The sequence below is a fragment of the Oncorhynchus clarkii genome, chromosome 13, assembly GCF_045791955.1.
Source record: "Oncorhynchus clarkii lewisi isolate Uvic-CL-2024 chromosome 13, UVic_Ocla_1.0, whole genome shotgun sequence".
Taxonomy (NCBI): Eukaryota; Metazoa; Chordata; class Actinopteri; order Salmoniformes; family Salmonidae; genus Oncorhynchus; species Oncorhynchus clarkii.
The window spans coordinates 43,843,495-43,857,040 of record NC_092159.1 but is presented as its reverse complement, the minus strand read 5'-3'; the positions used below and the strand labels follow the sequence as shown (position 1 = coordinate 43,857,040).

The 13,546-nt window shown below is 42.9% G+C and overlaps 1 protein-coding gene across 1 annotated transcript in view; it reads right to left on the bottom strand.

The window, feature by feature from the left end:
- Positions 1 to 13,546, bottom strand: part of LOC139364827 (protein TANC2-like) — a 144,892-nt gene that overhangs the window by 34,038 nt on the left and 97,308 nt on the right. The window contains exon 4 of the mRNA XM_071101960.1: positions 12,385 to 12,567. Within this exon, the coding sequence (XP_070958061.1) occupies positions 12,385 to 12,567 (183 nt within the window). The remainder of the gene's footprint in view (positions 1 to 12,384; positions 12,568 to 13,546) is intronic.

Genomic DNA, 13,546 nt, shown 5'->3' with positions numbered 1-13,546 from the left:
GCATCTAAAAAATGCTGATTCAAGGCTTTCAGAATGTAGGTTCTCTCAGTTACAAATCTGTGTGTCTACCAACAATTGTTTAGGAAGCTGTGTATCTTTTTTGCACTCCAAACCTTTCACTACTTGCCAAAATGTGGATGGATTATTTAAATTAGTAAGTAGATTTCAAGTAGTGGTCTGCTTTCAATTTACAGATCATAGCCACACCCATATTTCGAAGACGTTTAAAAGCCATCCAATCGTCTGCCGAACCAGTCCCTCTTGCTTTAGCCCACATAGCATTTAGTTCCCTTATGATTTTAGTAAGATCCTTAGTAAACCAAGGGTTCTCCTTATTCCTGCATTTTTTTAAAAGGGGCCTACTGCATACATCCTGGAATGCATTGTGGAAGTAAGAAAAGGCTAGTTCAACATCAGGGATTAATTCCATTCTATTCCATTTAATGCTTGATACATCATGTAAAAAACCTTGAAAATCAAACCGCTTCCAGTTTCTTTTCTTAATGACATGTTGAGATTTCTTTGGAATTTTACCATCTCTCACACAGGCAAAAGCACAGTGATCACTTATGTCATTTGCAAAAATACCAGAAGCATTAAAATGACGAGTATTGGTTAAGATCAAATCAATCAAAAAGAGGATTTCAGAAGATACTTTATATTCAACCTCGTTACACTGTTGACAATCTGAGTGAAATGATCGGTTGTGCATAGAATGTAGAGTTGATCAGAGCTAGATGTTAACCTGTCCTGATTCAGATCACCCATCAGGACAAACTCAGAATAGACAATCTGTGATAACGATTTGAAAATACAATCCAGAGAGCCAACAGTAGAAGATGGTCTATAACAACAAGATACAACAATATCTAAAGATGAGCCAAGTTTTAGGTTCAAAGACAGATATTCAAATTGCTGAGGTTTAGTAACTTGTACGTATACAGCGACACCACCACCCTTAGATTTACGATTTGTATGAAAAACATTGTAACCATTTATGTCAATATTTTTGTCTGTAATAGATTTTTTGAGCCAGGTTTCAGAAAGAATAAATACATCAGGGTCGGCAGTTTCTATCCATATATTGTCAAAATCAAGTTTCGGCAGAAGACTTCTTACATTCATATGCAAAAACTTCAGGCCACTCTGACTACTTAACTTGGAAGGGGTAAGAATGTCAGGACCTGGATTAGATTGCACATTTCCAGACAATAGAAGAAGCAAGATAATGGCAGGTCTAGATCGAGGGTTACAACATTTGGATTGACAGACAGCACTTGAAGGAGAATCCAGAGTCACCAGAGTCTTTAACACCACATATTTCAGGAGAAGTGTGAAGTCCAGAGACAAGGTTAAGTACCAAGAGAAAAGTCCTGACATGTAAGAGCCCCATTTCTCCCATATTGTTTGGGAGAAATGTGCATAGTTCTCACGTGCATTGCCGGAGCAAGCGTCGGGTTTCTCACCATACTCAAGGGAGAAACAGTCATATATTTCCTCATTCACAGAGTAAAGGGCTTTAAAAGTATCGGCAACATTGTAAAAGCCAAGGGTAGACAACAGCAAAATGAACAAGAGCAACATGTTTGTTTATTGCCCTAAGAGTCACTAATCAAATTGTCCAACCGCAGATCAATAAAAAGTCAGCGATGTATGCGTATGATGTAGGCGAGCAAAACTCCGGAGAGAGAGTGGCGAGGACACCTGTACCAGAATGAGAGGGACAGACCAGGGCAGGCGGGGAGCAAACAGGCAGAGAGATCAGTTCTCTGGCCAATAGCATAGATGAAAACAAAGATTCGAAGAGTTAACATTATTTGGGTAAACAGTGCATTTGTAAAATATTCAGACCCCTCGACTTTTTCCCCCAAAATTACACTACAGCCTTATTCTAAAATGGATTAAATAAATGTTTCCCTTATCAATCTACACATAATACCCCATAATGACAAAGCAAAAACGTATTATTATTTTTTGCAAATCTATTACAAGTATTCAGACCCTTTGCTATGAGAATCAACATTTATCTCTGGTGCAACCTGTTTCCATTGATCATCCTTGAGATGTTTCTACAACTTGGACAGAGTCCATCTGTGGTAAATTCAATTGATTGGACATGATTTGGAAAGGCACTGCCAAGCCGCACTGCTTCTTGACACTTCTCTCTTAACCTGGAAGCCAGTCGCACCAACATGTCGGGGGAAACACTGTACAACTGGCGACCTAAGTCAGTGTGCCCAGGAGTCTCTAGAGCGCGATGGGAGAAGGACATCCTGGCCGGCCAAATCCTCCCACAAGGACGACGCTGAGCCAATTGTGCTCCACCTCATGGATCACGCCGTCGCGGCCGGCTGCGACACAGCCCAGGATCGAACCTGCGTCTATAGTAACGCCTCTAGCACTGTGATGCAGTGCCTTAGACCGCAGCGTCACTCGCGAGGCTGCGAATGCACTGTAAGCTAACAGAATATTAACTTTTAAAAGTGAGATTTTTAAGACATGTAGAGGGTATGAATCCCTGAAAAGTGACAGCGGTTGATCAGTGAACTCTTGGAGTTTGACTGGAGCTCTGCTCTTGGGTATACAACATTTCTCAAACCGTCTGTCTGCTGGGACGAGCTGTCATTCGTTACATGGGAGAACACCGCAATATGATTTACCCCCGCCCCCCCGGGCAGGACTTCAAAGTGTTCAGAGCTCATATACTTCCATCAACCTTAGGCCAGAAAAAAAGTCAGTGAAATCTGGCATGAGAGCTACAGTAGTTGTCTGGGCAAGAGTAGCCACGCTCCTCAAAAGCTAACAAAGAACTATGTGCTGTTTCAAGGTCCCTTGCTTGAGTTTAGCTGGAGTTCAACTCCTTCCAGGGGTTTAAGGAGAGGTTCTGTGAGGTAAACGTTGCCAGAAATCTGATTGCAGCTTGAAGACAACATTAGTCCTGTCATGTAAAAACACTACTCTTGGAGTGGGTGAGACAATTCTCCTCAGGATCCACTAAAAAGTGATACCTCCACTCGCTTTTGAACCAACCAATGTGTTTACTGACTGTGAAAATGGTTACTTGTTTTCCAAGGAAGTGTCATTCTAGGATTAAAATCGTTCCTCAGGTTAGAACAGCATGGAGACGTCTTCCTGGTGGATTGGCACATGCCTCCATGCTCCACTCTAACCAACACATTTCAAGGTGACAAATCCGGTCTGTCATCTTTGCTCTCTCCTAGCTTGTTTAATACTCCCAATATAAAATATTTAGTGTCTATTCTCTGCAAAAGCACTACCTCATTATGGCTGAAGAGCTGAACAAACACAAAAAAGGAGATCTGAGTGCCAGATGTTGCATTTCTATTTACATGGTGAGATATTTAGAGACAGAGAATTGGGTTAAGAACCACTTTCTGGCATGCAACAACAACTTACATAAGCCCACCGAACAGTGAATACACTGGTGCAGAGCACAAAGAGTTGAACCAGTCACATCGCAGGCACTACTACAAAAACCACTGCTAACAATTCTACGTCCTTGTTCTCTCCTGGCTATTCCTCATTGGATGGAGATGCTAACTCCGAGAGAGAACCTCCCCATCGCCCCAGAACGCCAAAGGACACACCTTCCATTAAAGCTTATGCTTACAGTTCCCTTTGGTCTCCCCCTGGAGCACTCAAAAGGAAGCCAATGAGAGGAAAGGAGGAGAGTGTAGGTTAGCCTATGGGGGCAATACGAGGGGAATTAATAAGATGGTGTAAGTGCATCATGTGCGTAGAAAATCCCTCCAGGGACAGATGACATTTCTCTGCGGCAGCACTTTCCAGGAAGAGAAGGGGCTTTACAATACCCTCCTCTACAGGGGGCTGGGCTGTCACTATGATGGATTCACAAATCCTGCTAACGAGATTACAGAGTAAGAAAATATGTTGGTGAGCGAGCGGTCTGCACAGCACCCACAGGCCGGCCGAGTAGTGTGTCACGTGTGCAATCGTGCGTGTGCAGCACTCGTTTGTGTGTGAGAGTAGGATATTCCTTATATGTGACTTCTATAGTCAAGACGTAGTTGAGAGATGGATTAAAAAGCCAGTGTCTCTGAATAAATGTCAGTGTAAGTACATGTAGCCCAGCACATACTTTATCATATGTCATGCATCTCTTCAATATAGCTGGAAGAGCGTGGGTTGAATCCATAATACACCCTAGGAGTAAGAGTCTTGACTTGAACATTCATTAACAGGAACTGGTGGGGTTGAATAGATTTCACAATTAGAACCTGCCATCTGCACTGGGCTAAAGGATCAAATTAGCCACGAGACATGCTGAACGCCAAACCCAATGTCTTGAATCCTAAGAAACAACACTATGACAAAAACAAAGCACTTCATAAAAGCAGACGTGATGCTACTGTACCGCAAAAGCAACTCCACTTCTTTGATCTAGCATTGCTCATTCACAATGGCAGATGGGGAAAAAAATGGCGGTGGTAGCCAGCAAATCTATCACAATCCCATCTACACACACCTCCGCTGTCACAGGCTGACCCTTCATCTCCGAGAGGCCTGGGATGTGAGCCGCGGTAACACACGCCCCACATTACTGAGCCATTACTCGTGAGGTGGCTACGAGGTGAAGCCTCCCGCATTGGGTCATCCATCAGGCTAGTTGACTGTGAGGGTCACCGCCATATTGTGTACTGGACTGCACAACGCCATAATGGCCTCCGTAAATACAGTAGAAACACGATAACTAGCATACATGCTACAGTACGAGAGCAGAGCTAACAAACGAGTAGTCACTAGCGCCTGCTCGGTGATAGATGGCAAGTGCAGACGATTAGTCCAATGCTATTGTTGAGGTTATTATCCAATTAGCTGGCATGCTTAGTTGGGTTGACGTACAAGAGCAATTTTCACCAGCACAAGACATTCAGCGGGAATAGCTCTGGTAGGTCATATTACAAAAACAATAACAGGTCATATTGAACAGCCCTGGCTAGTACAATGAGAGTCATCATTTATGGGGTATTGTAGGGCTATGTAAACAGAACACAACGATAACAATAAGAAATGGATGCTGTGACAATGACATAGGCGCTCACTTAAATAGCAATAATGTTTACAGGAAACAAAGAGGAAGAAAAAGAATGGAAAACAGGGCAAACCTATTGACTTTTATGATTGGGCTTAAATAGCACACTGTATGACTTCAATAGGACTTTAGAGGCCTTTTCCTATGGTTTTCTATCGCCAATAGGGTTCCTGGGAATGCAAGAGTAAAAAGTGTCAAGTTTAAATACTAGAATATCTACTGTACTGTGCATTTTACAGATCTAGTTTCTACAGTGAGAAGACTAATTGAAGACTACAAAACCCTTATCGACCAAAGCAATAAGGTGAAAAATGGAAAACAGGTAATACTCCAAAAACACTCTGAAATACAGTGTTAGACTGCTGAAAAAGATTACAGATGACATTGCGATAAGACCCCAGTTGGGTATGACCTCCACAGTGGCAAAATGACCAACAATAGCTAGGTTTCCATCCAATAGGTGACAGATTTTCATGCAAATATTCTAAACTCTGCATTAAAAACAATATGCACATTTTCCCACCAGAGATGTTTCCATCAAATTGACTTGTTGCAGATAAAATGCTGTGCGTGATGACGTAGCACACATAAAAATAACTCTTGCAGTTAAATTCCCATGTACCCAATAGAAAATACAAGTTAAATGGGTTTTTATTGCATTTTATACTCTACTGATGTGTTTCCTAAAATGTGTTATATAGCGAATGTTCCCACTCTGGTTTTGGCAAGTGTGCTCTAGCCATCAGCTTGCAGATACAGTGCGGGTATAGCCTACAGGATGAGATTATTATGGACCAAAGAGATTGAGAATTTCGATTTGTCAAACGGTAGTCAAGCATCGATGATCATGTCACCAGAACAAGACCCTCGATATTTATTGGAAAGAAGCATCAAGCTCATCACCTTGCACTTTCACCACCCTGTAAAGTACATCATAACTTAATTAATCTGTAGCCTAATAAACTGCCGAGTCGTAGTGGGAAGAACACAACATATCATCCCGTGAATCCAAGTTTACTTCGATATGATGGTTATTATATAAAAATATATTTAAACCTCCATTTCTCACATAATTAACTTTACTGACACAAAAAGATCCCAGTTTGTCTAGCGTATTTTGGAAAGTTTACCGACAAATTTATTTTCACGACATGTACTTTACTTGCATAAAAAGGTTGGACGTAAACCTGCTTACTGTCTGCATTTTGTTCTGTCTGAGCATTAGACTTTAATAAAGAGCCCATTTCTTTCTTATTAAACCTCCTTTGAGACAGTCTTCTTTACATTTGACCGTGGGCATCTGGTCAGTCCATTGCTGCCAGTAGTTTGTGTCACTGTTGATACATCTGAGATGATATGGAGTAGTGGTGGAGATGGTGTAGCGTGATTAGTCTCCCTAACGAGGACTGACTGTTCGTTTACGTGTGTGAAAGAGTGACAGCTGCCCGTGTCCCTGAGGGTGCCACTGACTTCCTTCCTCCGCGTGGGTTCTTCTTATGCAAGCTGTTTCCTTGACGACCGAGAGGTGCCTCAGAGTGTGTCCCGAGTTGCCATGACCGCCCACATTCTCATTGGCTTTGGCTTGGCTATAGGATTTCCCAGGGGAATACACCTGTGGGTTGAGGTGGTGGCTTCTCTGAATGTCTATTGGCTACAGTATATTATCTTTCAAAGGCCCAGACACAAGTATGTTTTCTTTAAAACACAGTCAGAGAAATATACATGCATAAGACATGCAACAAACATGCAATTATAACATATTCAAATAAAAATCACGGCATCTCCTCACACACTGCCCTCCAGAGTAAGAGAGAGAACGAGAAGAGAAAAGCAGACTTATTGGAAGGGTTCTCACCATTTAACTAAATCCTTCCCTCAGTAAAGCTTGAGAAAATAAAACCAAAATTTCTTACGTTCTGCATGAATTGTTGACAAGCAACCCCGGGAGAGGAGGATAATCAACTTTTCATTCAAACCAATCCTCAGCTCTGAGCAGCGTCTTTCCTCTGCTCTCAAACTGAAGCCTAATGCTGTGTCCCTTCACAGATGACTGGTGAAATAGGCACAGAGGGAGTGAATGAGAGAGAGGGAGAGTAGAGCATGTTTAATGGCAGTCACCTGACAGGAGAGGCGAGGGAGGAAGTGAAGCAGTAGCATCCCTCCAATCACGTCATACCCCCCAGGCTCCCCAGCCGGTGATGGAGGGAAAGGTGGGGGGGTAGAAAGGAACTCGTCCTCTAAACATTCCTTTATTTCCAGAGCCTGCTGTCATTAGTGTGGTGGTTAGTGTGGTGGTGGTAAAAGAGTGTGTTTGTACAGGGCATGGGTAAATGAGGGGGAGACAATCACCAAGTATACAGAGCCTTCTGAAAGTATTTATTCCACATGTTGTGTTACAGCCCGAATTCAAAATGGATTATATAGTTTTTTCCCCCCTCAACCATGTACACACAATACCCTATAATGACAAAGTGAAAACATGTTTAGAAATGTTTGCAAATGTACTGAAAATGAAATACAGAAATCTAATTTACATAAGTATTTACACCCAAGTCAAAACACATTAGAATCACCTTGGCAACGATTACAGCTGTGACTCTGAGTAAGTCTAAGAGCTTTGCACACCTGGATTGTATAATATTTGCACATTATTCTTTTACATTCTTCAAGCTCTGTCAAGTTGTTTGTTGATCATTGCTAGACAGCCATTTTCAAGACGTTTTCAAGTCAAAACTGTAACTCGGGATCATTTAACGTCGTCTTGGTAAGCATCTCCAGTGTATATTTGGCCTTGTGGTTTAGGTTATTGCCCTGCTGAAAAGTGAATTTGTCTCTCAGAGTCTGTTGGAAAGCAGACAACCAGATTTTCCTCTAGGATTTTGCCTATGCTTAGTTCTATTCTATTTCTTTTTATCATAAAATAAACTCCCAAGTCCTTGCTGATGACAAGCATGCCCATAACATGATGCAGCCTCCATCATGCTTGAAAATATGAATTACTTCTCCACATTTTTTGCAGTTTTACTTTAGCACCTTATTTCAAACAGGGCTCCTGAAATTATTTCGACTTGCCATAACAAAACGGTTGAATAGTTAGACTCAATATTTTTTTTTATTAATTAGTAAACATTTCTAAAAACATCATTCCACTTTGACATTATTGGGTATTGTGTGTAGGCCAGTGACAGTCTCAATGTAATACATGTTTTATTCAAGCTGGAACACAACAAAATTAGGAAAAGGGGTATGAATACTTTGGCGGAACTGGAAGTCTAAATCCAGTAAAAGAAGTGTGCGTTGAACTTTGTTGTCACAGTAACAATGTGGGAGGCAGAAGGAAAGGAGGAGGTGTAAAACAGGGGGGGGGGGGGTATAAAGGACAACGATTAGAGAGTAAACAATGCTGAACGCTATTGCCAAAGGCAGGCACAGGAAGGAAGGTGGGAAGAGAGGGCCGGGCAAAGATGGTTAACTAGGAAGTCTAATGTGGTTACCAGGGGAACATGACGCCCCTCTTTTCTCAGTCTCTCTCATCATTCACTTTCCTCAAGCACTTAATCAGTCTCATAGCAATAGGTTATCTTTAGGGATTATTCCTAATAGACCACCACTGAGTCGAGAACATTCAAGGCAAAAATCCAATACCATTTTGGTGGATGGCGACATGAAAATGGGGACAAGAGTATAGCTACATGGGGAGGCTCGCCCCACCTAAATTAGACTAAGGGGAAACACTGCCACGCTCTGGGCACCCAGGCCTGTGTTGAGTGTGGTCTGGCAGCTCCCAGGGGAGTAGAATGGCTAGGCTACAACCATAGTGACTGACTGCCACCAACAGCGGGAACACTCAAGCGGTCTGCGCCACATGCCTATTGACTGGCTGCCAGGCTCATAATTGAATCTCCAGCCCTGATTCCGCTCAGATACGGTTGGATTAGCTAACCGGCCGCTCCACTAATGGTGTCCTGGTGAGTCGTTCTCCCTGCGTCCTCATCTCTCTCCACCCGCTATCTCTTAATCTCACACTCTACAGGTCTTTCTTTGTGCTCGCATTTCTCTCTTGAGCTCTTTTAGATACATCCATCCTTCTTCTCTAGCTTGAAGTAATCAAACATGAAGTAAAAAGGAGCTTCAGCTTTGTTTTCACCAATTCCAGTCATGTCAGGTAACTCCTCATGGAAGGGAGTTAAGAATAATTATTTTTTTATAGTCAAAACCATGTTGTTCTATCTCGATTCTTTCTCCTCTATCTGTGCGTGTCTCTGTGTCAAAACAGAACCACAGACAAAGCCTTTAATTCAAGCAATGGGGTCAACTTCAGGGGCTAAGAGGTCAAAAGCCAATATTCAGTCCTTGGCAGGAGGCATCTTTCCCATTGATTGCCATCATTAGCGTGTCTTTGCACGCCATATACCCAACCCTTTTGTTTCCAGGGTGAAAAATGCAGGAATAATGCCTTGAAAACATTTCAGTGTGAGACGGATAGGAAATCCAATTGGCTATCAGGATCCATCCATCTCAGCTGCCTGCTGGTGTCCAGTGAGAGCTGCTCCACTTAAAACCTCATCAGTAATCACTGTTTAATTCCCTCCCTAACAGGCCTGACCCAGGACAAATACATTAAGAGATGATATTATCTTAAGTCCACCAGAGCATATTGGACACGCATGAGAGAATAAAGCTAGATTAGATATGGACGCATGGGAGGTAGTTTGAGATAATACGCTTTGAGAATATTACTAGGCTATTTTATGTTAGTCAAACACAGATGGATACAGAAAGCCGTAGACAGATAAACAGACCTTGAAAACAAGGCAGAATTAAACCCCTAACAATGGCTAGGGCACAAGTGCATCTACAATGCATCCAATACAAAGTGATGCTTGGCTCTAATATAAGCTAAACTGAAGACAATGATCCTAACAAGACCATTTCAAAACATTCCAAACCTAAAACAATTCCTATAGATACATATGTACAACAAAACAACTTGAACAAATAAATACCAGATAAAATGAATGATATCTGTGACTGAGCTATCAGGTCACATACTGTATGTTTATTAAATAATCAAATATACATTACTTGGCAGAGAAAGCTTTCCATGCCATAACAATCCTAAAACAGTTCATATCAGTTATGATGCAGGCAGCAACCATTTCACACACACTCCCACTACGCTCACACTAGCAGACGAGTGGGAAAAGGTTACATGCAACACACAGTTGTATTTTATTTTTTATTTAATGTTTATTTAACTAGGCAAATCAGTTAAGAACAAATTCTTATTTACAATGACGGCCTACACCCTGGAATCGAACCAGGGTCTGTAGTGACGCCTCTAGCACTGAGATGCAGTGCCTTAGACAGCTGCGCCACTCGGGAGTCCCCATGACGTTTACAAAACATAATTGAAAACAAATCATTGTAAAGAGGAAGAGTGTTTGTGGGGGAAAGCCCAACAGAAACAACCGTTTGGAGTGGAACAATGAGTGTTGGTAAGGGGTCAGGAAAACATTGAGATGTTGGGTGCCTGCCAATACCTGTGGGATTCAGAAGAAGCGTAACAGGGGGAGAGAAGAGAGAGCTAGAGAGAGAATGTTGACATTAAAGACATATATACTGTATATTAATATTCAAATCCGTGTCCTGGTCCACTTCCTCCAAATACACATCACACCCTACTGACATTCTTACACATTTGTTTATGACCTCTGACCCTGACCAGTCACTTCATAAGGTGGACAATTAAGAGTGCTTGCAACATTCCCGCCACATAATGACTCACCGGCTGTCTCGCCCTCTCTGAGGATGGATGGAAGAGGGAAAAGGGAGAGTGAAAGAAAAGAGAAAACCCAAACTAGTACACCCTGGTGGTCTGAACAGAGAACTACACTGTGAGCTCCATCTTATCTTGGTGGAGAAGCTGTATTGAAAATAACTATCCAATTAGAGCCTTTCATCTTCACAAGCCTGTTGTGGTCCTCGCCTGTTTTGATGGCCAGCTTGTGAAATGGTGGCCTGTTGCCATCTATGGGGCAGATTTCAGAGAGACGCCTTGTTATGTTATCTGGGCCAGACAGTGTTGAGGAGCGATGTCACAGTCGGCTTACCAGCCTTTAACAGCCACAGCTTCCCGCCGAGATGTAACATTATGCATTTCCCACAATGCAGCCTGAACTAATCGGGGGTGGGGTAAGTGATGTAGGGTTATGGGGGCTAAAATGGAAGATGCGCCAACTCCACCCTCATTACGTTGAACGCTTATTTGTGAGAAGGATGGAGGATTTGACATGGATAACTTTTGGGCTTCTTGAAAGCCTCTTAACTATGACATTGCAGGGAGATTAATTATATTGAGGAAAACTAGTTCAGACAAACAAGAACTAACAAGAGCTTCTCATGGAAATCCCTCACTTGAAATAACTGCACATGAAAAACCAACACATTGCTATAATAATAATAAATATGTACTTTTATAGTGCTTTTCCAGGACCAAATATGCCAGTCTCTTTGTCACACTTTCCCACCTTTCAGTCATATTGCGATGCACCCTGCTATCCATAGACAAATACTCCCACGCCACACATTCACATGACATGCCATCAAAACCTCTCTCGCAAACACACACTTCTATTTTCTCATACCAACCAGCACTTATCCACTCCTATCCCCATCACACACCAGCTCTCCACTCCCTCTGAATTACACACAGCCGCTCCCCTGGCATTAACCATCCTGGTAGGGGGGTATGAATTTATCCCAGTGGAATGGTAAAGCAGAGGGGGACTCAGCGAGGGGGTGACAGGTCCTCGTTCACCCAGTGGGCCTTATCTCAGTACCATAATGAGGAGTCAGCAGGGAAGCACAACCAGCCTTATGAGCACAGGCATCATACTGTATTGTGGGGACAATTCTCAGATAATATGAAAGTGTTGTGATATAAGCAGAGCAGCCCTCTGTGAATCTAATTGGTTCATCTTCAAAGGGGCCGGGAGCCACAGTGTGCTACTTGAATAGGATGAACTGGCCAGAAAGGTAATTCAGTTCATTGTGACATGTCTGACTCCTGAGACCCTGAAAACAGTTCAAATGGAGTTAGAATCAAGTGGGAGATGTCGTCAGCGTTAAGCAACCATCTTTTCACCTTCAATACCAAATCTACATGCAGCAGGCACAAAACAAGGCTCCTTGATACTTCTCGCTTTGTCCACACAATAGACAAAGCGTAAGTTTGTTTGTTTATGCCAAACCTTCCCTAGTGAGTCTACAGACCAAAACTGAACTAGGACCAGTGGTTGAGTAACTACCTGGGAGCCTCTTGGTGGGCTGCAGTCTCATGTTGAGGGCCTGGTGGGAGAGTAGGGGGGAGGAGGGTAGCGAGCGTGACACGCCCTCCATGATACGGATGTGCTGCATGCCCTCGGTCACCGGGAGAGGAGGCCCCCCGTAGTCGCCCTCAAATAGCCCGTCACCCTCTGTGGAGCTGCCGCCTGGGAAGGAGACAGAGAGGTGTCATATAGTCATGTATACTACATTCACACACAGTGACATAATTTTTCATTTGACATCAACTACTGTTCACAAGAGACCTAAAACCAACACACTAACATATTACATTATCACCACTCACAATATAGTGCAGAGACACACACATCGCTCGCTGACACATTTCATTAACAGCACCCTCAGTATCATCTCCGCCGTGTCAACACCTCCAGTTTTAGACACAGTTCAGGCTGCAGTTTCACCATACATGCTGGCAACCCTCTGCAACTGTCATGCTAGTGTTAACGGATGGGTCCATTTTGTTTCTCTCCCAGACAAGCACCTGCCTGTTGTCTGTTAGTGAAACAGCAGTCTAATTAGGATAGGGTAGGATAGCACAGCCACTAGGGATGCTGGAATGTCAGAAAATGTGGAATGAAAATGTCAGCTGGAACATTCAATAGCTCTGACTGTGCCAGATATCCAAATATAGCAGAAACTGAAGATCAGTAAAAATGTATCCAATTGATCAAGAATAAAAGGCAAAGACTGAATGTGGCATTACTCTATCCTCCCTCTCCTTTCTACAGCACACTAGATGTTTCCCCCGGCAACAACAGGTGGCCTAGTGGAAAGGTCGCTTGTTCAAATCCCAGAGCCGGCAAGGTGGAAAAATCTGCTGTTCTGCCCTTGAGTAAGGCAGTTAACCCTCCCAACAAGAAATGCTCCTCGGGCACCGATGACATGGACGTGGATTAAGGCACCTCTGATTCAGATGCGGGTGGGCTCCCATGTGACACAGCACAAGGCCACACTAATGAACATGTATTAATAGACAGGGAAAGGTGGATAGCAAGGTGAAAACAGGCTGTCACAGACAATTCTACACAGAGGAACAGCAGTTTGATTGGAATACACAGTACAGACACACACACCACGCTTGGATTATGTTTTAGCAATTTGAGTCTGTTGATGTTTTAATTG